The 26,373-nt window shown below is 40.3% G+C and overlaps 1 protein-coding gene across 5 annotated transcripts in view; it reads right to left on the reverse strand.

Annotated features, from left to right (window-relative positions):
• Nucleotides 1–26,373, reverse strand: part of asic1b (acid-sensing (proton-gated) ion channel 1b) — a 256,548-nt gene that overhangs the window by 13,919 nt on the left and 216,256 nt on the right. For all 5 annotated transcript variants that reach the window (XM_074641573.1, XM_074641581.1, XM_074641564.1 and 2 more), the window contains 3 exons: nt 16,077–16,227; nt 9,742–9,869; nt 843–993 (listed from right to left, as the gene is read on the reverse strand). In XM_074641573.1, the coding sequence (XP_074497674.1) occupies nt 843–993; nt 9,742–9,869; nt 16,077–16,227 (430 nt within the window). The remainder of the gene's footprint in view (nt 1–842; nt 994–9,741; nt 9,870–16,076; nt 16,228–26,373) is intronic.

Below are 26,373 nucleotides of genomic sequence, written 5' to 3' on the forward strand. Positions count from 1 at the left end.
GAGATCTGGGCTCATAATTAATTTGGTCTCAGGCTGTCATTATCGCGACTGGATATTCGTCACAAACGTGATCTCATCTCGTAATTGATTTCATTAAACTTTTGTACATTCGCCGCCTCTCGTCAGTGTCACCCTCTCCATCTTTCTCTCCTGTGGCAGTTGAGCCATCCTCTCCCTCACAACACAGGAAAAAAAAAGGCATGTCCTAGATGTAAAGGAAATTATTTCCCCAGCAGCAATTATTCACTGCATTTTTGCTGCATACTCTTTAAAAAACGCTCTAATGACAGGGAGATAGCAGAGATGAATAGGAGCAGAGGAAGTTAGCTGGGGAGATCTCTGTGGACTCACATTAATCAACTGCACAATCACTATAAAATAGCAGCTAATCCTGATTATTACACAGACAGATTGTCTGGCTCTCTCTGGACGTGCAAACACAGAGCTGACCCTGATTGAAGAGAGACATTAACAATCACTGGACAGGTGAGTGCGGGTTAACGGAGGCCAAATTCGAATGTTTCCTCTGTGCCCCTCCTTTTCAATTTGCCATCCGAGATGCCACACGGTGATTAAATCTAGGAGGTGGACAGCGAATGCCAGCTGTAATCACTGCACAAACACAGAGTGAAAATAGTGGCGTTTTCCGATCCACTGGAGTGTGAAAGTATCTGATGCATCTGCAGCCGCCGCTTGTTCCTTAAGAATTGTTTTTGTCGGCACAATTTCAAATGAAAGTGTTTCCAACAACAACAACAGACACTCTAACATCTTCATCTCTATGAATTTATGCATATATAGAGTATTTGTATCCAGCAATGAGATGCCCATCTGGTTCCTACCAGGCATGTGGACCATCCTGCAGTTGCAGTTCTCCACTAGGTATCGTGTCTCACAGTCGATCCGGCACGCCGTGATGCTGTAGGTGCTGAAGAAGTCCGAGTCCATCGCCGTGGCCTTACAGTCCCCCCACGGGGGAGGCAGGTACGTCAGCTGAGAGAGAAGCAGAACCAATTTACTTATAGAGCATATTGACTGTTGAACGTCATCTCTGAAGCCATTTAACCTTGTGCTTTCTGTCAATATAAGAGCTATTACACATTTATTGTATTTAGCACAGCCATTTAATCTCACTCTTATTCCATGATGAATACATGTCTATAGTGGTGCTTATTGCCGGAGCTTCTCTCCTACGCCTAGGCTATTCCCAGTCTCCTCGGTGCTTTCATCGTACTGCCCACTCTCCATGCAGGAATCGAATAGTATCAGCTGTGTAGTAGAGCTGTGATGTTGAAATTTACACCCCTAACAGCTTTGCTGCAGGACATGTGGTGCCATATTCCTGCTGTTTTGATCCACAAATGTGCATTTTCTATCATTCGTGTGCAACCTGTACAATGAAATTTCCACTATATGTAGACATATAGACATCTCCGTCAGTCAAACTCACTGAGAGAAAAAGCTTCTTCCCTCGGGCCATCAGGATGGTGAACTCTGTCTTCTGTCCTCCGCATATCCTCGACCTTGTCTAACACATGGTCTCCTGGGAATCCTTTGCAGTGCCATGCACATTTGCGTGTATTGAATTTCATGGTATGGTTACACAACCCGCTTAGACACTGGGCTAATATACACTTCAGCATTTTAATATTATATTATATATCTATTTAATTAATACTTTTTCCTCTAATTGTATTATTTTTACATTATTTATTATTTATATTCATTTTTTTTCTCATTATTATTTTTACTCTTGTTCTTATTATTACTCTTTATTTCACACAAGCCTTTTTAGAGTATGCCATATTGCATTTCACTGCACATATTGTATGAGCATGTGACTGTATGTAATATGATTGTATGTGCCTGCAACTACAGTAACAATTACTTTGATAATGGATTCATCTGCAGATTATTTTTGTCTATTAATTGTGTTGTGTATAAAATTTCAAATTTTCAGATTGCTTGTTTTGTGAAACTAACAGTCCAAAACCCCAGAGGTATTCAGTTAAATATAAAAGAAGAGTAAGAAAGCCAAGTTCTTGCAAAGCAAATTTGAGAACATTGGAGAAGCTGATAGTAGTGTATTTTTTGGCATTGTTGCTCAAAGTATTACTTTAAACAATGAATACAATGGACTAATCAATGAATTGACTAATTGTTTCAGATCTACATGTGTGAAATAAAACCTTTGAATGTCATGCATACTTTTTTTTGTCCAGATTTCAAACAATTTTAGCATAACACATGGTAAGGGAATAAAGCATAGTGGCCGAGTTAAGCAGCAACAGACCAATAAACCAATGACGTGGAATATAGTTTAGACTCTAGGTGAAGGTGGGTCTAGGTGATATCTTTACATGAATAAAGATGAGATGATGATGAGCATATTACTTGACCACTCTAGGCACTACTAGTCCCTGGTCCCTCCATCATCAGAGGCCTGTACTTCGAAGCAAGTTCAACATACCCAGGTTATCTTCTCATTATCTGGCTTAACTAACCCCGACAACCGCGATCACCCTAAGCAGTCCTACGATGGTGGTTACCAACTCAGTAACTCAACCCAGGGTTTCTCAATCTGGCTATGAGCCCGTTCACATGAAAGGGATGGTGTTTGCAGCATATGACCAATCACAAAGATGGACAAGTCTATATCAGCAAAGCGGCACATTTTACAAACGAAGAGTGAACTATAATATCAGACAAATACGAAGAAGTTAAACACATAATCCAGACTAAAAGTAACACAGTTGAAGCTGCCAAATGCAGAGGGACATCTGGCAAAAGAAAAAATGCTGATGTATGAATGCGTAAATTTAAAGATTTATTGATACTCAAAAGGTCAGATATAGTCGTCTAGATGCAGTTTAAATTATAAATAGCTTACAGAATGTAATGGATGAATAGATTATACTATGTATGACTATTTCATCCTTCTTTCAGCTGCATCCCCGACTCTGGCGGTGTGAAATGGACCTGGGAGCAAGTAAAAAATAAATATGAAAACATAATTCAAAGCGGTAAGCACCCACAGCATACAGCCAGCTGTCCTTCCTACATTTGTCAGTTTAAACTGCGTTGTTTCTTAGCCTGGATTATGATTTAAACTTCTTTGTATTCGTGTAATATTATCATACGATCTGCGCATTGGGCTCTGATTGGTCAGTAGGCGGTGCTTTTATTCGAGTTGATCTTTCATCTCGAACATAACCTGCTCCGGCGCAGGTTATTGGAAAAAATGGAGCATTAGACAGAAAATAACTGAGTAAAGAATTAATACAGAAATGGGGATATATAAAGTTGGACAAATGTAGAAATATAAACCTCTTACTCCAAAACAAGCCCCAATGAGTCTTGTTTATACTTGAGGTTGCACCACACTATTAATGTAGAAACAGTGAAGTGAAATCACTCCAACAGAGTGCTTTTTAAAATGTACATATTATATGAAAGTATTAGTGATATTAATTTATATTTCAGCTGCCTTAAAAACAAGACAAGTTGCATTAAATGCTATAAAACAGCCCCTAGCTGCGTGTCTCCGTCTCATCAGTTCAAACAGTGCATCACTGAGTGCTCACAGAGCAATAAATTAAAGGCCACTGTTATGATTTAGAAACCTGCTTTTTTACAATTTTGTACCGGGGTGCAAAAAGCAGCCACGTGTGTCACGTACTGGATTTGGTTACTAATAACCCAAGGGGATGCTCAACATGCAGACACATATACATACTGTACATCATAATCAAGTAGACCAGGTAGCTCGGACTAAATTCTAATCATCAGGAGACTATAGTGATTCCTCTGCTTATGTTCACATCAAGGACGTCTCACAAAGTCAAACGGAACATAAAAACCATCAGAGCCGGGTAAAAAGTGGCAATCAATAATAGGTGCGTGTGTATTTATTCACCTCATCACGTGGACTAGACATATTAGAGGAGCTATGCGACTGGGTAATGGCTTTCTTATGCTCTTCTTCTGTTGCTATTTCGATTTCTCTGCGTTTTCAAAAGCTCCACTCAGCCATCCTAAACCACCTTGTGGCAAAATTACTTCCCACTGGTTAAACTCCTGCAAAAGCTTAATTCTGCAAGCGCGGACAAAAGTGAAACAAGCGTAAGAGATTTCAGGACACGTTAGCGTGCTGTTTAACGAGCACGGAGGAGAAAACAAATCATGTTAAGATTGTGACCTCAATTCCCCCTTCGTTAAGTGAGTGAGAGAGCGCAAACGAAAGGGTAAGAGGTGGAAAGAAGAGGAGAGGCGGCGAGACTCTGCGGACGACAAAAGAGGAGGATGGGGAAGAAACAGTCTGTTCTTTTTTGCTTTTTATGTTAAGTAGGGAGGAATTGCAGATTTTTCTTCTGTGGGATCATGGTGAGTGGCAGTTTGGCAGGCTGAAAAGACCCCGACAGTTTTACACTACAGGACTGCTGAAGCAGGCAGTTGAATGAATGTGAGCAAACTGCATTAGATTAATGAAGACTTGGCCTCCCAGCCAATGAAATAAATAGAGAGAGAGAGAGAGAGAGAAAGAGAGAGAGAGAGAGAATCATATTAAAGAGAGAGAAATTGTATTAGAGAGAAAAAAAGTAAGGGAGCTATTGAGAAATAGAGGAAAACAAAGAGGGACAGTTTCCTGCAGACGCGACATTGGCAGCATGCAAAATCCTGCTGCAGCCCGCCGACACTGGAACACACTCACTGGTAGTGTGGACGTGGAAGGACTGAGATCACTCCCAAATCCATCCCTTTCCGTTCTCCATTCATTATGCATGGTTCTGTAGCATATTAGGGGCCAGAGTATATGATTTGTCTGGCTGTATGCTCTCAGAATTATTCACAGTTCAGAGGAATAACCTACATACACTTCGTCTCACTGAGCAAAACAGACTTCCACAGGCTTACTAGAGAAAGTTTGTGTTTCTATAGCAATGTTAAGGCCCCAGGTTTGGGGGCCCAAGGCCTCCAAGGGACCCACACACAAGAACAGTCCCTTCAGTTGCACTGTGGGATTGGTAAGTAAACTCAGTGTTCAATTTCCAGCTCACAGAACAGCCTTTTCAAGCTAAAAACTAACTGTCCTTACAACTGTCATGTTATCGATGGGTCTGAGGCAGATTTTTTGCTTTCTATGTGAAACGCAGGATTGATTTCCAGCCAAAATTATGTTTTTAACCTCCTTTGTGCGAAGGCAGAGAAGCATTTGTCCTTCAAAATGAAGCACAGTGCTGAGAGTGCAGTGCTTACCATGTGGGACGCCTCATTTCAACTCCCAAGAGTCCAACAACAGCCTTGAACAGGGCTGGTGACAAATATGCTACTCTCCTGGGTGGCTCAATCACTGAGGCACAAGTGTGACCAGACGATAATGAACAACCAGATTAAGGAAACATCATGTTTAGTGGTGGAAGAAGTATTCAGATTCTTTACTAAAGTAAAAGTACCAATACAACAATGTGAAAATACTCCCTTACAAGTGAAAATCCTGCATTCAAAATCTTTCTTAAAGGTTCTCTAAACGATATTCAGAGCATTAAACAACTATTTTCTATGTAAAGATATAGAGGAGTAATGTCTACCTGAGTAGAGAATGAAGTCACTCTCCCTCTGTGTGTGTTGTAATCCGAGCTTCTCCGTGCTTTGTTGACATAGCCGGGCCGGCCGCGTGTGGCTTTTAGTGCATCCTAGTGCATGTGAGCGTGCTCCACTGGCTTGCTCACGGCTGCCGCTCTGCACTGCGTCCATACAGCGGTTCAAGGGAAGAGGCCCCTTTGAAAATGGCCATGCCAGTTTTTCCTCGCCAAAATTCTGCATAAATTTGGAGTGTTATTTAGCGTTTTCCCAACAAGCTAACATGACATTGGTACCAATCGATTATAGTTTCTAATTTTCTAGTTTCATATGATACCAGTATTTTCACTCTAGCTTAAAGACTGAGCCCACTACAACCTCTGAAAGACAGAATAGCGGCTGGATATTTGAGGTTAATAGTTTAATAGTTTGCTGCTCGCCGTCAGCTGTCCGGGCTGACACCACAGCGGAGCTACGGAGACATGAGGCAGCCCGACGTGCTGCTCTGATCGTGGTGTGGGCAACAGATTACTGTACGGGCAGTTTACAGACATGCTTCTAGTGACACATTACACACACAAGGTTTATTCCCACCCCGAGGCTGCAGTGATTGTTTTTAACAATTTTAACGTGGGTTGGTTTTCCTCCAATCCTCCCCTATTTGTTGAGTCACCAGCTGCCACTGGAATACAGGTATATTCAGAAAGGGTGAGAAAAATAAACTGTTTTTTGAACACAAGTGCACAAGTATGTAAATATGTTCTAGTAGAAACCCAAAATACAAGTATTATATGTCCCCTTTGAAGTATCAAAGTGAAAATAGTCGTTCTGCAGGAAAATGTCCTCTGTGGCTGATTATTATATACTACACTATAAGATTGTTAATACTGATGCAACAATGTGTAAGTAGCATTTAACTGTTGTATCTGAAGTGGAGCTAGTTTTAATTACTCCAATGGTTCCCAATTATCGGTTTTGGCTCCCTCCAAAGAGTAACAAGATACATCTGAGGGTTCGAGAGATGCCTAAGAGAGAGCTGCTACACAAATTGGTATTCATTATTGGACATTTCTATAATCTTTGCTTTTTAAGTCTGAAATGTGACAACGGGGCCCGCCTAACCTTTTTTTTTTTTAGGGGTCACAAGCCAAAAGGGTTGGGAACTACTAGTTTAATCTTAACAATGTGTTTTATAAACTTAAATGTTTTAATGTAAAATCTTAGTCTGTAAAGTGACTAGTAATTACAGCTGTCAGACTGGAGTAAAAAGTACAATATTTCACTTTGAAATGTAGTGAAGTAGAGGTATAAAGTAGCATAAAATGGAAATACTTAAGTACAAGTATTCCATTCTCCTCGGTAACCTGCCTTTATATGATCAGTTGGATTATAAGGTTAATGTTTGAAAGAAAATGATCCATGCAGCCAGTGTGTGGACCAGAAGGTTAAAATCTATGTAGAGCAGAGAGATGGGTGATAAATGATTATGATGATGATAAATCTCAGTGGTTTCAGCATGAGCCACCTTTTCAGATTACAAGGAGTCATTTGATTCAAAACATCCCTTAGTGGAGCGTTAAATACATTCAGAGTGTGTCCCATTTGCCTCGACATTGTTAAACCGACAGAGAGGGTTTTCTGATAAGCTTGCTAACTGAACAGCTTGAGCTCACTGTTTAAATTTCAAATGATTGAGATCCTGCCTGGCCTGTGAATGTTCCGTAAAGCTCTCAGTCTGCTGGGGAGTGACGGGGGCAGACAAGGGCAGAGCCATCAGGAGGGCCTCAGAGGCAGCAGAGAGATCCTCCAGATGGTTGAGGATCAAGGGGAGTGGAGTGAGCAGGAGGGTGTGAGCGGTACTGGGACACGGGCCAGGGCTTCATCACCTGGGCCATGCAGGATGTCTGAGGCTGAAAGCCCCAAAACACCCGCAATGATCCCAGGATACATCACTGATTATATTAGCCACTTTATGAGGTGGTGTATCTTCACACTAGACAAGGTGATTGCATGACAATTGTCTAGACAAATCAGTAAGCATCCATGTAAACATAAACAGATTGTGACAGACATCTGGGACAGTTAAGCAATCGGATTTGAAGTTGTCCGAGTTCAAATTGAATTTGACATTGAAACATTTTTTGCCGATTGAAAAACTGACAGCAATGTCAGGTGGTAAGTGTTAGATGAGTGTGACAAGGTGAGTTTTTTCTAAACCACCAGCAAAGCTAGGCAGGCTAAAGCAGGGTATATTAAAAAAACAACTTAGCTGCGACAATGAAACAGAAATAAAACGTATTATTAGTACAAGCCACGCTGACTTACACATATACCTCTACTTTGAAGACGAGAAAATGTGTGATTTTATTAATACTATCAGGACTTGAAGAAAGACTAGCAGCATTACTATTGCGGTAAATATTCACGGAAAGCTACATATACATACACTTTAGGCAGTTTGTATTGTCAAAACCTGGCTAAAAGCCATAAGAAAGCTTGGCCGAATAATATGTAATATCATTTCTGTTTATGTCTATGCCGATGACACACAACTTTATATGTCTGTAAAATCTGATGCCCTCAGGGAAGAATAGTCTGATATAATCCTGTTTGGGTCATTAAACACATCAACATTTAATGATATATTTCATAACCTTGCTCCTTCCTAGACTAGGAGTTATCTTTGATTCCAATCTAAGTTAGTATGGTTCAGCCCTGTTTTTATCGACTACGATTTGTTTAAACATTTTTTTATTAGGGGCGACTTCTAGCTCACCCGGTATGTCGTGCGCCCATGTAGGCTGAGTCCTTGGCAAGATCCGTGTCATCCCCTCTCTTTCCCCCCTTTCCTGTCATGCTCCAGCTGCTCTAACAAAGGCAATAAAAGCCCTAAAAAACAAACTGATCATTATCTGAAGTTTTACTTATTACCTTTTAATCACTGTATGCTCCAGCATACATTGGGCAAAAGTTCCATAATAACCTTTCAGCATATTTTAATTCAAGTGTTCTGAGAGATAACTAGACTTCTGCACCTCCTCATGGCTCTGATTTCAGGCTTTAAAAAATCTAGCCCTTGACGGGAAACTTTGGCCAATCACAGGTCATTTCAGAGAGAGAGCGTTCCTATTGGCTTTTCATTCAACCAAGGAGCTGCTGTCAATCACTCGCAAGCTGCGATCAAACGGTCAAACTAGGCAGCGCTGATCAAATATGAATCAATATTCTGTTACTGTAATGCCTATTTCTTGTCTCAAATGTTTTCAGAAACATTTTGTAGTGTACTGTTTAGCTGTAAAATGAGAAAGTTTGCTCCGCCTGGTGGGCGGTGCTTAGTATTTCCTCAACTGATTTATGCAAGAAATAGGCATTACAGTAACAGAATATTGATTCATATTTGTTTGACCGTTTGCCTTGTTTGATCGTTTGATCGGAGTTTGTGAGTGATTGACAGCTGCTCAGAGACGGCAGGCTCCAGCTCGGCTCTGATTGGTTGTTTTCCTCCAGTCTGTGAAATCTTGCAGATGCCATTAAGAGCACCGGAGGACACAGAAGCACATGATTATTTTTTCAGATTACCTGTCTCATGCACTACTGTCAGGATATAGTGACCATTTTATAAAAATAACTTTTTTAAATCATATTTGCTCCAATTCTACCCACTGCTGCTTTCACCTCAGATCTTGTGACAAAACAGTCCCATGATTTAGATTTAAAACTAAAGGAGACAGTGCATTTGCTGTCAGTGGCCCCCGAACTCTGGAACAGCCTTCTTGATGATATTGGACTTGCTACCTCAGTGACTTTCTTTAAATCACTACTAAAAACTCTGCAATCCTTTCTCCAATAATTGGACTTGCTGTGCCAAGTCACTTGGCACAGCTTTTTGTTGTTCGTTGTTTGTTTTTGCAAATCACTTTGTAACATTGTTTTGATAAAAAAAAATACAAGTAAAGGTTATTATCATCATTATTATTCAAGCGTGAAAAGAGTGGCTCACTTTATATTTGCATCCTTTTGATTATGTGATCTACAGTCACAATATCTCTTTGGAACCCTCAAAAGGCCAATACTGACGTACAGATTCTCCCTGACAAAATGTGCTGAGACATATTCTTGTGTTTTTTGTATTTCATTTCTGTCATCTTTCTCGAGACGTACCCGTTGTTCCTGACAGGAGACAAAGGTCTGAAACCCCGGCGCCACTCCAAAGCCCAGCTGGTCTATGAACGGCGGCTCGTCCTGGGTGTGGATCTGAACTTTGATCCCTGCTTCAAACGACGTCTCGTCTGTTGACAAGAAGAGGTTAGGACATTTACAACAGGGATGATGATTTGTATGCACACATTGGCCTGCATGATCTACCCTACCCAGCAGCAGTTGTTACTAATCAAATGGAGAAAAAGCTTTGCGGCGGTGGAATATGTTACAGTCAGTGAGAGAAAAACAAGCCAGAAAAAACAAGCAAGTAGAAGAACACATGAGAATTTTAATTAACTTGTAGTCTTATTTGAGCTGGAAAGAAGCATTCCTGTGGAGTAATTGATTATACATTATTTACATCTATGGACTTCAAGGGATGACAGTCACATTGTGGTCTTTCAGGAGTTAACAATAGCTGGAATGAAGAGTGAAAGGATAAAGATGGGCTTCCTAAATACAGCTGTTGATGACAATATGTGCCCCACAGGAGTCTTATTTAATGCAGGGGGAAACGTGGAAGTGAATGGATAATTTAATAAATAAATGATGAGGATAAAAGGAAAATCAATAGAGCTGACAGCTTCCTTCGCTACAGCACTCTGCCGTATAGATTTTAAATGAAGCAGATGGGAGTCCTTGATACTGAGATCAGGGGAACATCACAATGACATGGTGACTCAAGCCTATACTCGTGCAAACATATTTGTATCACATTTGCAGAGTCCTGGAACTGCTTATCATGGCAGGCTGGATTCAAGAGATTTAGTTCCTTTGAGTGTTGGCTGGGGGATAAAGTAGGATGTCTGTTTCCTGCCGCCTTTCCTCCCCGCTTGTCACTTGACGTCGTCCTCTAAGTGCCAGGCTTTCTCAATATTTTCAATTAAAGGGCTCAGGAAGGCGGCTGGAATTCAGCACGAGAGCTTCATCAAAGAGCGACGGACTTTAACCGCTACACGTCGCTCTTCTGAGACTCGATACAAAGCCATCTTTTGCTGCTGCCAAGACTAATGCTCGAGGCTTGGAGCAGCAACATATACATATGTAGAGCCCAAGCTCCTGCTCGCAAAAGCGTATGTTATCTTTAAGTCATGGCCATCTGTCATCCTCATACAATTGGAATAATGATATTCAGGCTCAACCTCGGAATGAAATGGAAACTTGATCACACTTGATGCTGCACAAGCATGTCCAGCTGCCTCAAAGTTATTATATACACTGCCTGTGCTTTGTTCTGAAATAATTTCAGGTATGCAGCAATCACACAGAAAGTGTCTTAACATAGTCATGGAGACATGCTGTTGCTATGGTATTAATAGGAAAATCACTAGTTTATCAGAGAGAGAGGGAATGTAGTTTTTAGGGCTGTCAAAGTTAACAACACAGTTAATAACAGTTAATAACACATACATCTTTTGGAGGTTATAGCAGGCTCAGTGTTAAAGCTAGATAGAAGATACTGTTATCATAGGAAACTAGGGAACCTAATGAATCCATTTGTACCAAACATGTCATAGCTAAGCAGCAAGGAGGTTAAATAACGCTCCAAACTTGAGCAAAGTTTTGGCAAGGAAAAACTGTCATGGCCATTTTCAAAGGGGTCCCTTGACCTCTGACCTCAAGACATGTGAATGAAAATGGGTTTCTATGGGTACCCACGAGTCTCCCCTTAACAGACATGCCCACTTTATGATAATCACATGCAGTTTGGGGCAAGTCATAGTCAAGTCAGCACACTGACACACTGACAGCTGTTGTTGCCTGTTGGGCTTCAGTTTGCCATGTTATGATTTGAGCATATTTGTTTATGCTAAATGTAGTACCTGTGAGGGTTTCTGGACAATATTTGTCAATGTTTTGTGTTTTTAGTTGATTTCTAATAATAAATATATATGTACATTTGTATAAAGCAGCATATTTATCCACTCCCATGTTGATAAGAGTATTAAATACTTGACAAATCTCCCTTTAAAGTACATTTTGAACAGATACAAAAATGTGTGATTCATTTGCGATTAGTCGTGATGAACAGACCGCCCTAGTAATTTAATATTTTATCAAACTACATCATCACACCTGCCCACTCACATTTTCTTGGATGTCTCCTTTAAATGCCATCATGCTGAGCTCTTGTGGTACTATTTTGATCAAGACGGGGCCTCAGTGGTTGCCACTGTTGCCTCACAGCATGAAGGGTTTGAAATCGACGCTTCCAGCGGTGTTGTTTCTATGAGGGGTTTGTGTGTTCTTCCCGTGTACTGCCCGGGTTTCCTCTGATCGCTCCTGTTTCCTCCCACAGCTCAAAGACATGCAGGTCATGTGAAGTAAAATCTCTAAATTGCATGTATGTGTGAAAGTCAGTGTCATCATGTGTTAGACTAACACTCTCATAGACTGGCGGCCTGTCCTGGGAGTAACCTGCTTCTCACATAATGCATGCTGGAATATGCTCCAGCCCCATGCGGCCCTTGAAGGAGATAAGTGGGTATAAAAAATGCATGGATGGAATATCCAGGATACTCAGCTACTTGTTTAGACTAGGGGCTTCATTTATCAATCATGCATGCTCACAGTTTTGCGCTTAAACCATGCGTGCACTCATTTCTACGCACAGAGTCTGCTTCATTAATGTTTTCATCTTGTGCTTAGGAATAAATGCGTACATTTAGGACCACTCCTGAGCAGGAAAACCAACAAAACTTTAGTGGTACACACAAGTCAAAGACACATGAAGCAAAACTCTACCATGTAATAATGGATAGATTGTAAACTATAGTCCCTCAACACATTTTTGTTATATTTATAAAACATAGTAATGTAATAGTTCTGTCAGAGTAAAGTTATGCCTTTTAATGGCTCTATTTCCACCGGTTTCTCCTGTACTACATCACTGAGCACCTGTGGAGTCATATACCAGATCCAATTCAGACTTTATTAAGGACACAACTCATGGGGGGTCCATAGCACAATAAAATACAAATACAAAGAAGAAAAGAAAATATATTAAAAATCTTATATATATAGATATATGTATGGATATATGTAGGTTATCTGACTCCTGGCAGAGCTCAAGTTCAGGGTTGGTTAAGGAAATTAAATAATACCATTAATCGCATGATTGTCCATAGTTAATCACGATTAATCGCAAATGAATCAAACATTTTTTATCTGTTCAAAATGTACCTTAAAGGGAGATTTGTCAAGTATTTAATACTCTTATCAACATGGGAGTGGGCAAATATACTTGCTTTATGCAAATTTACGTATATATTTATTATTGGAAATCAATTAACAACACAAAACAATAACAAATATTGTCAAGAAACCATCACAGGTACTGCATTTAGCATAAAAAATATGCTAAAATCAGGCAACAGGCAACAACAGCTGTCAGTGTGTCAGTGTGCGGACTTGACTATGACTTGCCCCAAACTGCATGTAATTATCATAAAGTGGGCATGTCCGTAAAGGGGAGACTTGTGGGTACCCATAGAACCCATTTTCATTCACATATCTGGAGGTCAGAGGTCAAGGGACCACCACTGGATTCCTTAGGTTTTCTAGTTTCATATGATACCAGTATCTTCATTCTAGCTTTAAAACTGAGCCCTCTACAATGTATAAATTGCAAGTTGCGTTAATACATTAAAGAAATCAGTGGCGTTAAAATAAATTTGCGTTAACTTTGACCGCCCTAATGTAAATGTATGATCATTGTGTTCTTTTGTGGATTTCTTTTATTTATTCATAATAAAAATATAAATGCAACACTTTTGTTTTAGCTCCCATTTTTCAACAGGTGAAATAAAAGATCTAAGACTCTTTCTATGCACAAAATAAGACTTATTTCTCTCCAATTTTGATCACAAATTTGTTTAAATCCGTGTTAGTGAGCACTTCTCCTTTACCAAAATCACCCATCCACCTGTTGTGTCTCACGACATCAGCTTGCAATAAGCCCTTGTAAAGCATGTGTGTAAATAGTATAAACAGCGTAGAACACAATGAAACAAAAGCAACACTAGTAACAATGCAGGAACATACATAAAATGAAACTTATATCCAAAAACACTCTGCAGGGGCAGCTGCTTTCTAGCTTGCTCCTTTTGTCCACAACAGCATTTAGGTCTACAAGGACTTTCAGAGGGAAGTGTTGACCATACTTGGTATTCTAGAGGTGTTTCTGTGTGTAAATGAGCCTGTACATGAACGAGGCCATGGTTGAATAGGTTAGATTCATCATTGTTCATGGTGTGATGTCATGCGTGTACATGTTTGATAAATTTGGACAGTTCCTACGCACACATTCACAAGTTGTGTGCTTTGAGAAATGAGGCACCAGGTGTTTGAACTGGCACATTATGCACCGCACGGCATGCAGCCAGATTAAACAAACAGGTACTAAATGCTGTTATAATAGAACTAATCAATGACCAATCTGCATCATTTTGGCATTAAAGACAAAACCTGCAAACCAATCCCCTTGAAAAAAATACTAAAATAAATTGAATAATGAAAAGGGAATAAAGTACGTGAGTGTGTATGTATTGTAGTTACTGCATCCTTAGATCATCCTCTCTGGTTAAAGTCTTTAATCATTTAATAACCTTACATAAAGAGCATTATATATTAATATCCTTAAATCATTTAGGCGTGGAGTAGATGCAGATTCATATTCAAATCTTATAGTCACAGCTTCATGTTTAATGATGATCATGTGCAGTGTGCTTCTGTGACCATATTGAACTGTCTCTTTACATTCATTGCCCTGCGTGTATATAAAATATTGATACAAACGCACAGCAGCATATGCAGCTGCATTAAAATCAAAGTTTCAGGGTCTCCTGGAGCGGCACTGAGGAGACTCAGCAACTGTGCTGATGAGGGTACGGCTCCGAGCGGGGGAGCCTGTGGCCTCCATTGATTTTTATATCTGGCAAATGGTTTCTGCTCTTGTTTGATTCATGTGGATCTGAAGCCTAACTGACAAGAGATACAATTATATTACGATGAAATAAAATGTTCCTGATCAATATCCATATGTCTTTATACGGATTAGTCGATAACACCCCGCAGACACTGCGGGCGCATTTCAAATGATCCCAGCGCGTATTTTTCATGGTTCATCACTCATAATTAATGAGTGTAGAGAATGTTTCATATTTCAGGTGTATAACTTAGCATGAATTTGCTACAGATAAAATACATTTTTAACTAAAAATCTAAAGTAGGTGCCCAAACTTTTTCCCTTGTTGGGCCAAAACTGGAACTCAGTGGTGGGCCTTGGGCCAAGAGTAAACAACTATTGTATTGTATAGTTAAGGTACTAAATGGTACTAGGATCCCAAGTCCCTAATTGAATATTATTTTAACTTTTACATAGTTAACCCCTTAAAACTCACCTGCTGAATACAATTGGGCTCATGTTTCATGTGATGTATCCTCCAGGTAAGCTGACCAGTCTCTCCCCATACAGGCAAGTATTCATCCTGCTGGATGTCCAATAGCAGCTCTAGGCCGTTTCCCATCCCACCCTTCATCGTCACCAGGGCTCATTTCCAGTCGTACCCAGTTTATTCATTTCCAAGACTGTTTAGGGACCCCAGTATGCAAAAATATTCAACTACTCTATTTTTAGAATAGATGAAATTAACACATTTATACTGCATTCAAAAAACTGCATGTTTTTGGCCAAAACTGCCTGTGATTATCATAGAGTGTCTGTAAAGGGGAGACTCGTCGGTACCCATAGAACCTATTTTCATTCACATATCTTGAGGTCAGAGGTCTTTCCGACAAGCTAACATGACAATGGATTCCTGAGGTTTTCTAGTTTCATATGATAACAGTACCTTCACTCTAACTCGAGCTTGCTACAGCCTCCGATAGACAGTAAAGTCGGCAACTTAAAAAAATTCTAAACTAATGTTTGGCCAATTTTTGGCCCGTGGGCTGCACTTTAGGCAGCCCTGGTCTAAAGTATGCACATGTTCACTACACTAGATGGATTTAGGGTTTCACACAATTACTCGCTTGCACTGAGAGTAATACAGTCTAGTCAGGCCTCTATCTCAGGGATTAGAGAGGAATCCCTGTGATAGCTTTTCCCCCCTGAGGTTTCTTAGAGCACCAACACTGAAAATAACCGGCTACTTTGGTGTTTAATTGATTAAAAACATTAATCTTTTTAACTCAAAGTCCTCGCTTAAGGGCAAAACCAATCTTGTGGTTTTAGCTGAGGTTTTCAGAGCTGGGAACAGGATGTTTCATGTGATGTATCCTCCAGGTAAGCTTACCCGTCTCTCCCCATACAGGCAAGTATTCATCCTGCTGGATGTCCAACATCAGTTCCAGGCCGTTGCCCATCCCACCCTTCATGGTCACCATGAGAGGTCGTCCATCCTTGCCTGAATTAAAGGTATAGCACTTTCCGTAGCGTGTGAATATCTGAAATAGACAAAGAGACAAATGCAGGGATTTTAGTGATACATGGTCACAACAACATGGAGGAGAGACGGGCTGCATCTCAACTCTGACCCTAAAGTGAAAATCTCAGTGTGTGTGTTAAACCCTTAAAACGTGGAGATAAAGGTAGTGCAGAGCAGCGGGATTTGAATTGAAGCACCTACAGTAACTGGTTCTTGTTACGCTGTCAGCTGCAGACCTCAGAGGTCTTAGTGTTGAGATGCTGTTGACAAACTGAGCCTTCACCCCTCTCAGTGCTGCATGAAACAGTATGTGCTTGAGTGGATATGACATGACTTTTATTTCAGAGTGGGATATCCTCACACACAACAATGACTTCTGGCATCAAACTAAATCTTGCAAAAAGGGATTGAGGTTCCTCTCAGAGCTCCAGATACAAACTGTTCACATTTTAGAGGATGTAATGATTTCTGTTTTTAAATAAGGAGCGATGATTATCACAAAACTCATTTGACGTGTACAAAATGGATCCACAAATGCGTATATATCACTTTACATGTAAACTTATAACATTTTTATGTGAAATTAAAATACGTGTTTACAGAGTAAGTTATGCATATTTTGATCAGGGCACATATTTGTGGATTGTCTTCTGTGGATTACAACTATTAAAGTCCAATAAAATAGTGGATTCATCAATGAGTCACCTGACAGAAAATTAAACTGCAAATTCTATAAAATTTGTCATTTTTTTAAGCAAAAGTGCCAACCATTCACTGGTTCTTAAATGTGAGGATATTCTGAATTTCTTTGTCATATCTGACAGTAAACTGAATATTGTGGGGTTTTGGACTGTTAGTCAGATTAAACGACTATCATTTGAAAATGTCAATTTGTGCTCTGAGAATTGGTTTACTCGATTATGTCTAGTCAATTATGAACAAAATGCTTTGTTGCAGCGCTAATCATGATCAGACGTAGGGCTGCAACTAACAGTCATTTACATTATTAATCAATCTGCAGATTATTATCGGTATTATGGACTGGTCCATAGAAATGTCAGAAATAGTAAAAAATACGGCACATACCCAAGTTGGCATATATAAGTGTCTTGTCTTGTCCGTGTAACAGTTCAAAATCCCCAAATATTCAGTTTATTTTAATAGAAACCCAACAAAACCATAAAATATTCACTTTTAAAGGTAGTGTGTAGGATTTGGCAGCATCTAGTGGTGTGGCTGCAGATTGCAACCATCTGAGAACCCCTCCGCTCACTCCTCCCTTTCCAAGACTGTGGTAACGTGAGCCACCAAGTGCAAAACCGCGGTAACGCCGTTCACCTCGCTCAGAGGTCATCCTTACCATAATAACATTACTTTAGGAGCAACTGAAGTAAGACGGCGGCTGGCGGTACCACTGTTTTGCACTCTGCGGGTCACGTTACCACAGTTTCACAAGCGTGTCGGAGAACTACGGTGGCCTTCAGGTAACGTAAAGACCCCAAAGTCTCTCTCTAGAGTCAGTGTTTTTTTGTCCGTTCTGGACTACTGTAGAAACATGGAGGAGCATTATGATGAACTCAGTGAAGAGGACCCGCTCCCTATGTGGATATGAAGGGCTCATTCTAAGCTAACAAAAACACAACGATTCTTAGTTTCAGGAGATTATACACCAATGAAAACATAGTTATGAATATTATATTCCATTTCCGCTAATAGATCCCCTGAAATGTTACACACTGTTCCCTTAAGGAGCTAGAACCAGTTAGATTTTGTGATTTTTCTATTAGAATTGACTAATTGTTTCAGCTCTGATCAAATGATCACCGAGGGTCTCTTTTTTCTCTCCAAACTGGATTCAAAGCATCTTGGAAAAAAAGGTAGGCCAGATCAAGTGAGCGCAACATGCTCCAGTTCCACTTTTATCTCCACAGTATGACACAAATCTGCAGATGCAACTTAGAGTTCAATGAAGACTGTGAAGCCTTGTCAAATCCTACCTGCCCTCAGGTTATATGCCTGGAGTGTGTGTTCTGTCTTATTAGTGGATCAGGCATATAATGTACGGTACTGCTGGATAGCTACTGTGGAGCGCAGCAGAAACCTGTGATCTATTGGCCAAGACATGATTGCCAGTGAACTAATGGATGTGTAATCGAATCATAGACATTAGGAATTGGAAAGCCATGGCCAGGATCCAGCATAAAAAACATTCCTCTACTTTGTTGTCAAGTAACATGATTGTGAGCCCTGTATCAAAGCATCCTCGCTCACAATTAACTTATTATTAACCTTCAACATTTTGACATTCATATGAGGAAATGGTAAAAGGAAGTGGAGGCGGGGCTCGCAAAGAACAAATGACAATAGGAGCAGAAGATTAATAACTGAAATAAGTCTCCTATTGTTGTCCTCCACGCTTTGTCTAAATATTTTACTCACAACATACAATAGAAATAAGGCTTCAATGCGAGAAAGCGGCACAAATAACTTCATCATAACACAGATAACTTGTATAAAAGGATTCTTTTTTAGCCGAGACCAGTGGTGGATGAAATATTAAGACCTTTTACTTAAAGCTGCAGTGGGTAGAAATGGAGCAAATATGATTTAAAAAAGTTATTTTTATAAAACGCACAGTAGTGCATGAGACAGGTAATCTGAAAAAATCATGTGCCTCTATGTCCTCCGGTGGAGGTTTTTATGGTTTTTATGAATGCAGTATAAATGTGTTAATTTCATCTATTCTAAAAATGGTGTAGTTGAATATTTTTGCATACTGGGGTCCCTAAACAGTCTTGGAAATGCATAAAATGGATATGACTGGAAATGAGCCCTGGTGACGATGAAGGGTAGGATGGGAAACGGCCTGGAGCTGCTGTTGGACATCCAGCAGGATGATCAGAGCTGTAATTTTACATTTTAGCTGTAAAATGAGAAAGTTTGTGACCCGGCAGTTAGTCGAGGAAATACCAAGCACCGCCCACCAGCTGGAGCAAACTTTCTCATTTTACAGCTAAACAGTACACTACAAGATGTTCTGAAAACATTTGAGGCGAGAAGAAGACATTACAGTAACAGAATATTGATTCATATTTGATCAGCGCTGCCTGGTTTGATCGGAGTTTGCGAGTGATAGACAGCTTCCTCCGTTGAATGAACAGCCAATAGGAACGCTCTCTCTCTGAAATGACCTGTGATTGGCCAAAGTCTCCCGTCATGGGATAGATTTTTTTAAAGCCTGAAAACAGAGCCATGAGGAGGTGCAGATGTGTAGTTTTCTCTCAGACCACTTGAATTACAATATGCTGAAAGGTTATTATGGATTTTTTGTCCAATGATGCCAAAAACATTCTGCCTACTGCAGCTTTAAGTAAACGTGGCAATACTACAGTGTAAGAATACTTTGTGACAAGTAAAACTCCTATATTCAAAGTCTTACTTGAGTAAAAGTACAAAAGTATTACCATCAAAATATACTTAAAGTATCAAAAGTAAAAGTACTCAATATGCAGAATGGTCCATTTCTGCATAATATATATTATATAATTGAATTATAATTAGTGACGCAAGTTCATCACTTTAATGTTGCAGCTGGTAAAGGTACAGCTAAGTTTAAGTACTTTATATACTGCTGGGCAACTTAACCTGTGATAATACATCATAATGTATTAGCTGATTTATTTTTTTGATTTTCTATTAATAATCTGAATATGCAAAGTCACAAGTAACTAAAGCTGTCAAATAAATGTAGTGGACTAAAGAGTACAATATTTGCTTTCAAAATAGAGTAAAAGTATAAAGTAACATAAAATGTAAATACTCAAGTAAAGTAAAAGTGCCTCATAATTGTACTGAAGTACACTACTTGAGTGAATATACGTAGTTACATTCCACCACTTGCCGAGACTGCCTAAAAATGTTGTTGTACTTCTTGTGAACGCATTGTGATGAACCTCGGGAACACATAAGGAGGCGTTTATTACATGGGTGACTTATGAGTCATGAGACATTAGCACTTCATGACAAATTATTCAAATGTCACAACAAACACCAGATGCACAGAGCGGGAAAAAAAACTGTGTCCATGTCTCACAAAGGAAAAGTTAGTCTAATGTGAATCCTGTTCAGTGAAGTGTGCAGGAAAGAAGGGAGCGGGGAATCACAATGGATTGCCTCCCAGGGTGCGGCTTTATGGGAGCTTTTAAGACGCAACGTGGTGAAATGTAATTAAAAGCCTTCTGATGTCTGGACACAATATGAGATGTGACCTTTCGAGTGCGTAAGTGGCAAAACTGAGTCAAAAACGGTGTCTGCAACAACCCGCCTATGTGCGGCGACTCCAGAGCAGAATACAAACATCAATAAAATGCCCCTGAAAAATCCATCTTAGTCCTGGAGTCGCCTCTCACTATAATCAGATCCCTGTTTGTCATTACTCTTTGGAATAAAAGGCAGGGAAATCTTACGATATCAAGGCACAACTGCACAAAATATCTGATGAAATGAATGGGCAAAACAGTATGCACAGATTTTCCCCGTGAGACCCTGCAACAGCCAAACAAGCCACATTATACCTAAAGATCTAAAAGCAACCAATTCGAGACAATTTCTTTCCATAGTTTTACCCGTTTACATCTTATAATGACTGATTTTTCAGCAGACAAGTTTGAACATTCTGAGAAAGAGGCTTACACAGAAAAGCATTTGGCAGATACACATCAAGAAAACAGCGATAAGATTGTTGGTGATTGTGTGGGAGCGTGCGTGTCTGTTTCTCAGCATGTGCATGAGCATGCACGCACATTTGCATACAAGAATATGAATGAGGATGGGTAGGGTGTGTGTACAGTATTTGCGTGCGTGAGCAGAGCCACCCCTTGCTTGCCATCTGCGTGTTATGTGTCGATAACGTGGTGATTGACTACAGAAGGCCTGTAGTCAGAGTTGCTGTGGTAACCAGGAGATTGTGCTGGCTGCATTGAGAGAAGAGCAGCAGCAGTGGGTGCCGGTGGTGACCTTGGGGAGTCAGGATCTTCATTGTGTTGTGCAGCTTTGAGGTTTGCGCTCTGTCTCAACATGCTTCTTCGTGTCTGTCAATCGATCAGCCCGTCTATCTTGCTCAATGTTGTCGGCGGTGTTGTTGGAGCATAAAATCTCCCCCAAAATAACAATTCAGCAGGAGCTATTCTGGAAAAATTCAACCTTTTACCACAGACAGAAACCCCATCATCGCAAAAACAAAAGAAAAGCTCTGAATTAATTAATTCTAAATTAAGTGGGGCAATCAGGGCAGCATTGGATGGCTCTACACAGTGATGGTAAACACTTAAAATGGGTTGGCATTAACCTTGTTGCTCAAATGCATTCAGTGGTGGGGGTGAGCAAATATTTGCGATGCCTATAAGCAGCTTTTCTGAGGAGATAAATCTGTTACTGCATTTGGCTCTAACATTGAGCCCTGTGTACATTGCATTTAAAATGAGACCCACTGCATCTTCTGAACTTGTAAACACAGGAATGAAATATTTAATCCGATTCCACCTATGAGGAGAAACACTGAGAGAGACATCACCCTCTGTCATTCTCGCAGGGTGTGGAAATGTCACCATGTCTCTCTTCGATAAATAATTCACAGACACACAGCCCGAGACGGTTGAGATGGCCCTTGGCTATCCCTCACATGACAATATGACAAGGATGCACAAGCTGTTCCCTAAAGTTGCCAGGGAGCCTCTTTCCCTCCTCTCCACTGATTTCAAAATCAGCACTGAGCACAAAGGTGCAATGCGTTATGACAGCTACAAAAACAGACACCGAAGAAAAATTGTCTGGCTCGTACTTGGCACTGAATCAACTCAGCTAAAAATAGGATTTGCTCATATTTTCACTGTTTTATATGTAATTCATTTAAACAAATACAACAAGTAGATGTTGAGGTGTGGCAATTTATCCACTGTCTGTCATTGTACTATCGCGTTAACTTTGACAGCCCTAGTAAAAATGTGAAAGGCTCTCTCTAGAGCCAGTGTTTGGTTTGTCTGTTCTGGGCTACTGTAGAAACATGATGGACTCCGTGAAGAGGACCCGCTCCCTATGTAGATATAAACGGCTCATTCTAAGCTAACAAAAACACAACAAGTCTTAGTTTCAGGTGATTATACACTAAAGAAAACATGGTTATGAATATTATGTTCCATTTCTGCTAATAGATCCCCTAAAATGTTACAGTGTTCCTTTAAGGCAAAATGGATGAGAAGTCCTAGGGGTGCTCAGAATCATGGGAAGTTTGAACACCTACCGTTCCACGGCGACTAAACAAACTTAATCTGCTGATGAGGACTGTGTAATTCTGCCAAAAGCTCCAGATGAGCTACTAAATGGACCTTGAAATGAGACATTATGAGATTATATTGTAGGAGTTTATACTGTCCACCTGTTGTACCACACTTTCCAAAATGCTTCTGACTAGTAGTCAGAGAGCAGGTGTTAGTTAAATGTGTTGGTAGAGAGAGCTGAAAGCGTACTGCCAGTGGAGTGAGTTTTTCCAGTGAGAATGAGTCAAAGGAGTCATACCTGTTAAATATAATGTGTATGCTTGCACTGCTTTATGGACTGATGATGGATTTGTGCCTTGAAGATTATGAAATCTGCAATGATCAACATTTTTGTGTGCGATGTGAAAGCGGTCACATGTAGTGATGATGAACACACAAATAATCATTTGACTCTGCATTTCTCTGCTCTTTAGTGTCTTTCAGCTCATTGTTTTGTTTTTACAGCCTTCAGCTTTAAGGCCTTTTTGCACCAAGTCCGTATTTTTCATCAAAAATTGTCTCATGTATAAAAATAAAATCGACCTCATGTCGTGTTAATCATGTTTGCATATGTCATTACATTTTTCGGAAGAGGTTAGATTTTCTGTGTTTTTTGTATCCGTCAAAAGGCAAAAGAGGGTTGTTTGACCACTCAGAACCACCGTCCGTGCAAACGTCATCATCCAAAAAGGCATCTGATAAAATGATTCACGTCCCGCAGCACAAAGCACTTTACGATACAGAAATGAAAGAATACAGAGATGTTGTATTTAAAGATAGATTGTGGCAGATGAGTGCAGAACAGCTAGGAATCGGGTATGGTCGCAAAACAAAGGATGTACGAAAGATTAGACGGTAGTGATTGTGCTCTAGGCAGCTAAACGATAGCTTCTTGCTAATGTCATTCAGTCATTAGCCCTGTTTGAGACCCACATAATGAATTCAGTTTTGTCTTGTATAACAAATTTTCGCAATGAAGAGAAAAATAAAACGCATTGGACTAAGTGTGCTAGGTTTTTCTGCGTAAAGTTTTTTTATCGTATGACGGATTTAAAAAACATATACGAAAAAAAACAGACTTGGTGTGCAAAGGCATTTACTGTTATAGTTCACTCTCACCACTCGCACCGACAGCGTTTTCGGACAGAGCAGGCAGCTGTTTTCAGTGAAAAAGCTCTGAGAAACTTACTGTACACTACCCTTCCCAGCACCAAACAATACACTGATCAAGTTAGTGACCGGTGAACACAGCGTTGCATTTAGCAGCTAAAGAGCCATATATTTCTCCTCAAGAGGTGGTGGAGAGCAAAACTAAGCTACAAGATGAGTGAATATTGGACTTAGATCTATCAGGTGGCCAGAAACATGACTCCAAATGAGTGTTTATGTTGTTCCGTGTCTGCTCTATGTGTAAATAGGCAATTTGTCAATGTTGTGTTGACAGCTTGTAGTGCTGCCCCCAAGTGGCCAAAACATCAATTACAGTAATGCAGGTTTAAGCAACTTTGCAAATTCACAAGTCTAGAGAAGCTACCAACACTTCACGTTCATTGTTATTGTTTTAGACGGTTGAAACTTCATCTCCAATTACACACTATTCATGCTGTTCTTATACACCGTTCGTAGATTTACCTACTTAAAGTAATGCACTGTAATTTGTATATATCCCACGAAATCAATTTGTAATCGTGAACCAAGAAGTATAAAAAGCGACAAACATAGGGAGGAGGTCAGGGAGGATGGGTGAGTCAAAAAACACCAGACTTTTGCCCAGGAGACTGGTGTTTGTACCCCGTGTGAGTCACGTAACTTCCGTACTTAAGTTACAGCACATCCACGATTTTTTTCCTAAACCTAACAAAGTAGTTTTTTGTTGCCTAAACCTAACCACGTTGTTTCCTGTGAAGACGGAAGTTTATTTTGAAAAGACTGTATGCATGTAACAAGCAGAATTTGACACGTGTTGCTGGACATTTGTAGGAAAACACACAAAAAATTATGAATACATTTTCGTAAGATATCATACGAATCGTTGTATGAGAATACGTTGCATTATTGTAGCCTTGTAGTACTTCTATCAGACAAAGAGCAGTAGTAGCTGTAGTTTCTTAGCAAGACTAACTGGTAGACTTTTAGGGTGGAGTTCTCTTAACATTTCATCAACAAATCTACCAAAAGGCGCCAGTTACCCTGATTGTCCAGTAAATATACCTTCAGTTAGATTTAAGGGGGTAAACTGCCAATCGATAGGGTGCACAGGGGGAACTGAGGCTGTCTGCATGTTCTCGGATGGATTTTGTAAATGAAATCAATGTCTGAGACCTGTAAGTGAGGACAGGCTCGCCTAATGAGAATTAAGCATGTGTGTTGTTAAAAACACAGATAAAGAAGGATGGAGCAGTCGCATGGAGCGAGGGATGGATTGATGAGGCCAGTAGACCAAATTTTATAGAGTTTCAAAAGAGACCCGGCAAAACGGGGGTCCCTACACAAACGTCAATACATCCTGAGACCTATTGTATATAGACAGGCTCGCCTTCCTCCTCCACACCTCGCTTCTCCTGTGTGACTGATTCTATCGGTCACGACAGCTTGCGTTGCCCGCCCCGAGGCCAAGCAGGCAGGACATCATCGATTATCCATGCACAAGCAAATATCCCCAAAACTCAGACCTCAGCATTATGTTTATCTGAGAAACAGGTTGCTGTTGCTTGGTCACCCTTTAAAAGACTCTGCTGCACAACACGAAGCGTTCCTAAAGACGCCGGTAGGAAGACATGTGTTGGACTGTGATAACTTGTTTTGTGGTTCCAGATTTGAGAAAAAAAGAGCATGTTTGAAGCGTTATTTTGGGGATAGGGTTTGATGACAAAGAGACCGAGGGCTGCCACCGAGGCAAGCAGTTTCAAATTATAAATTACCCACGGAACATAAAATAACCCCGCCGCACAGGGCAAAAAACGGATTTCCCCAACATCAAACTGTGTTTCAGACCCCAGAAGAAAATCTACTTAACTGAAAACAAATTTGGGTAATGAGGTGGGGGAGAGAGAGCAACAGAGAGGAACGCCGGCTTTCTCATTGTTTTCCGCGCGATGATGGAGTGCAATCAATGGGGCTGCAGTTTACCAATGAGGCCAGCGCTAACTGTTTTCCATCACGGTGTCAGGGAGTGCCGTAAAGCCTCGCTAAATGAATCAAAAGTCTTCATTAGGGGCAGATTGGTCTCTTGCGAGTACAGGGCTTGTACACACATTGATCCAGCAGTGATGGACGACAGTAGGGGGAGACCCGTTCAGACCATATGGTGGCCGCAGAAGGCTGCAATCATCTCCAATGAAATGATCCAACTTTTTAATATTGTTTGCTGTGGAATTTACAATCACAACTTTCACCACAGTGTCTCTGTCTGTGGGTGAAAACTGTGAGACAAGACGAGAGATGAGTGAGAGAAACAAAGAACAGATGAAAAAAAAATGCCATCCTCTAACTGTAATCTGTTATAAAATGCAAACATCACACCCCAACACTTGCCAAGTGTTGTCAAGTCAGTCAGTTTAGAAAAAAACTAATACAGCAATATTATGAAGATATACTGAAATCCAATTATGTAAGTCACATCTCTGTTGACTCAATATGAAGTGCAACACAGCATAAAGAGATATTATAGCAGCATTGAGCTTAAGATGTAAAGAGAGTGATGTGCAGCAGCAGCGGTGCAGAGCAATGCGCATTGTGTGGAACAGCCTGATGGTGACTGCAAGTGTTCCAAGGAAATGAATTACGCAGCGAGTTGATATCTGTCCGAGGCAACACATACAAGATACTCTGACAGGCGATTAACTAACATT

The sequence above is a fragment of the Sebastes fasciatus genome, chromosome 1, assembly GCF_043250625.1.
Source record: "Sebastes fasciatus isolate fSebFas1 chromosome 1, fSebFas1.pri, whole genome shotgun sequence".
Taxonomy (NCBI): domain Eukaryota; kingdom Metazoa; phylum Chordata; class Actinopteri; order Perciformes; family Sebastidae; genus Sebastes; species Sebastes fasciatus.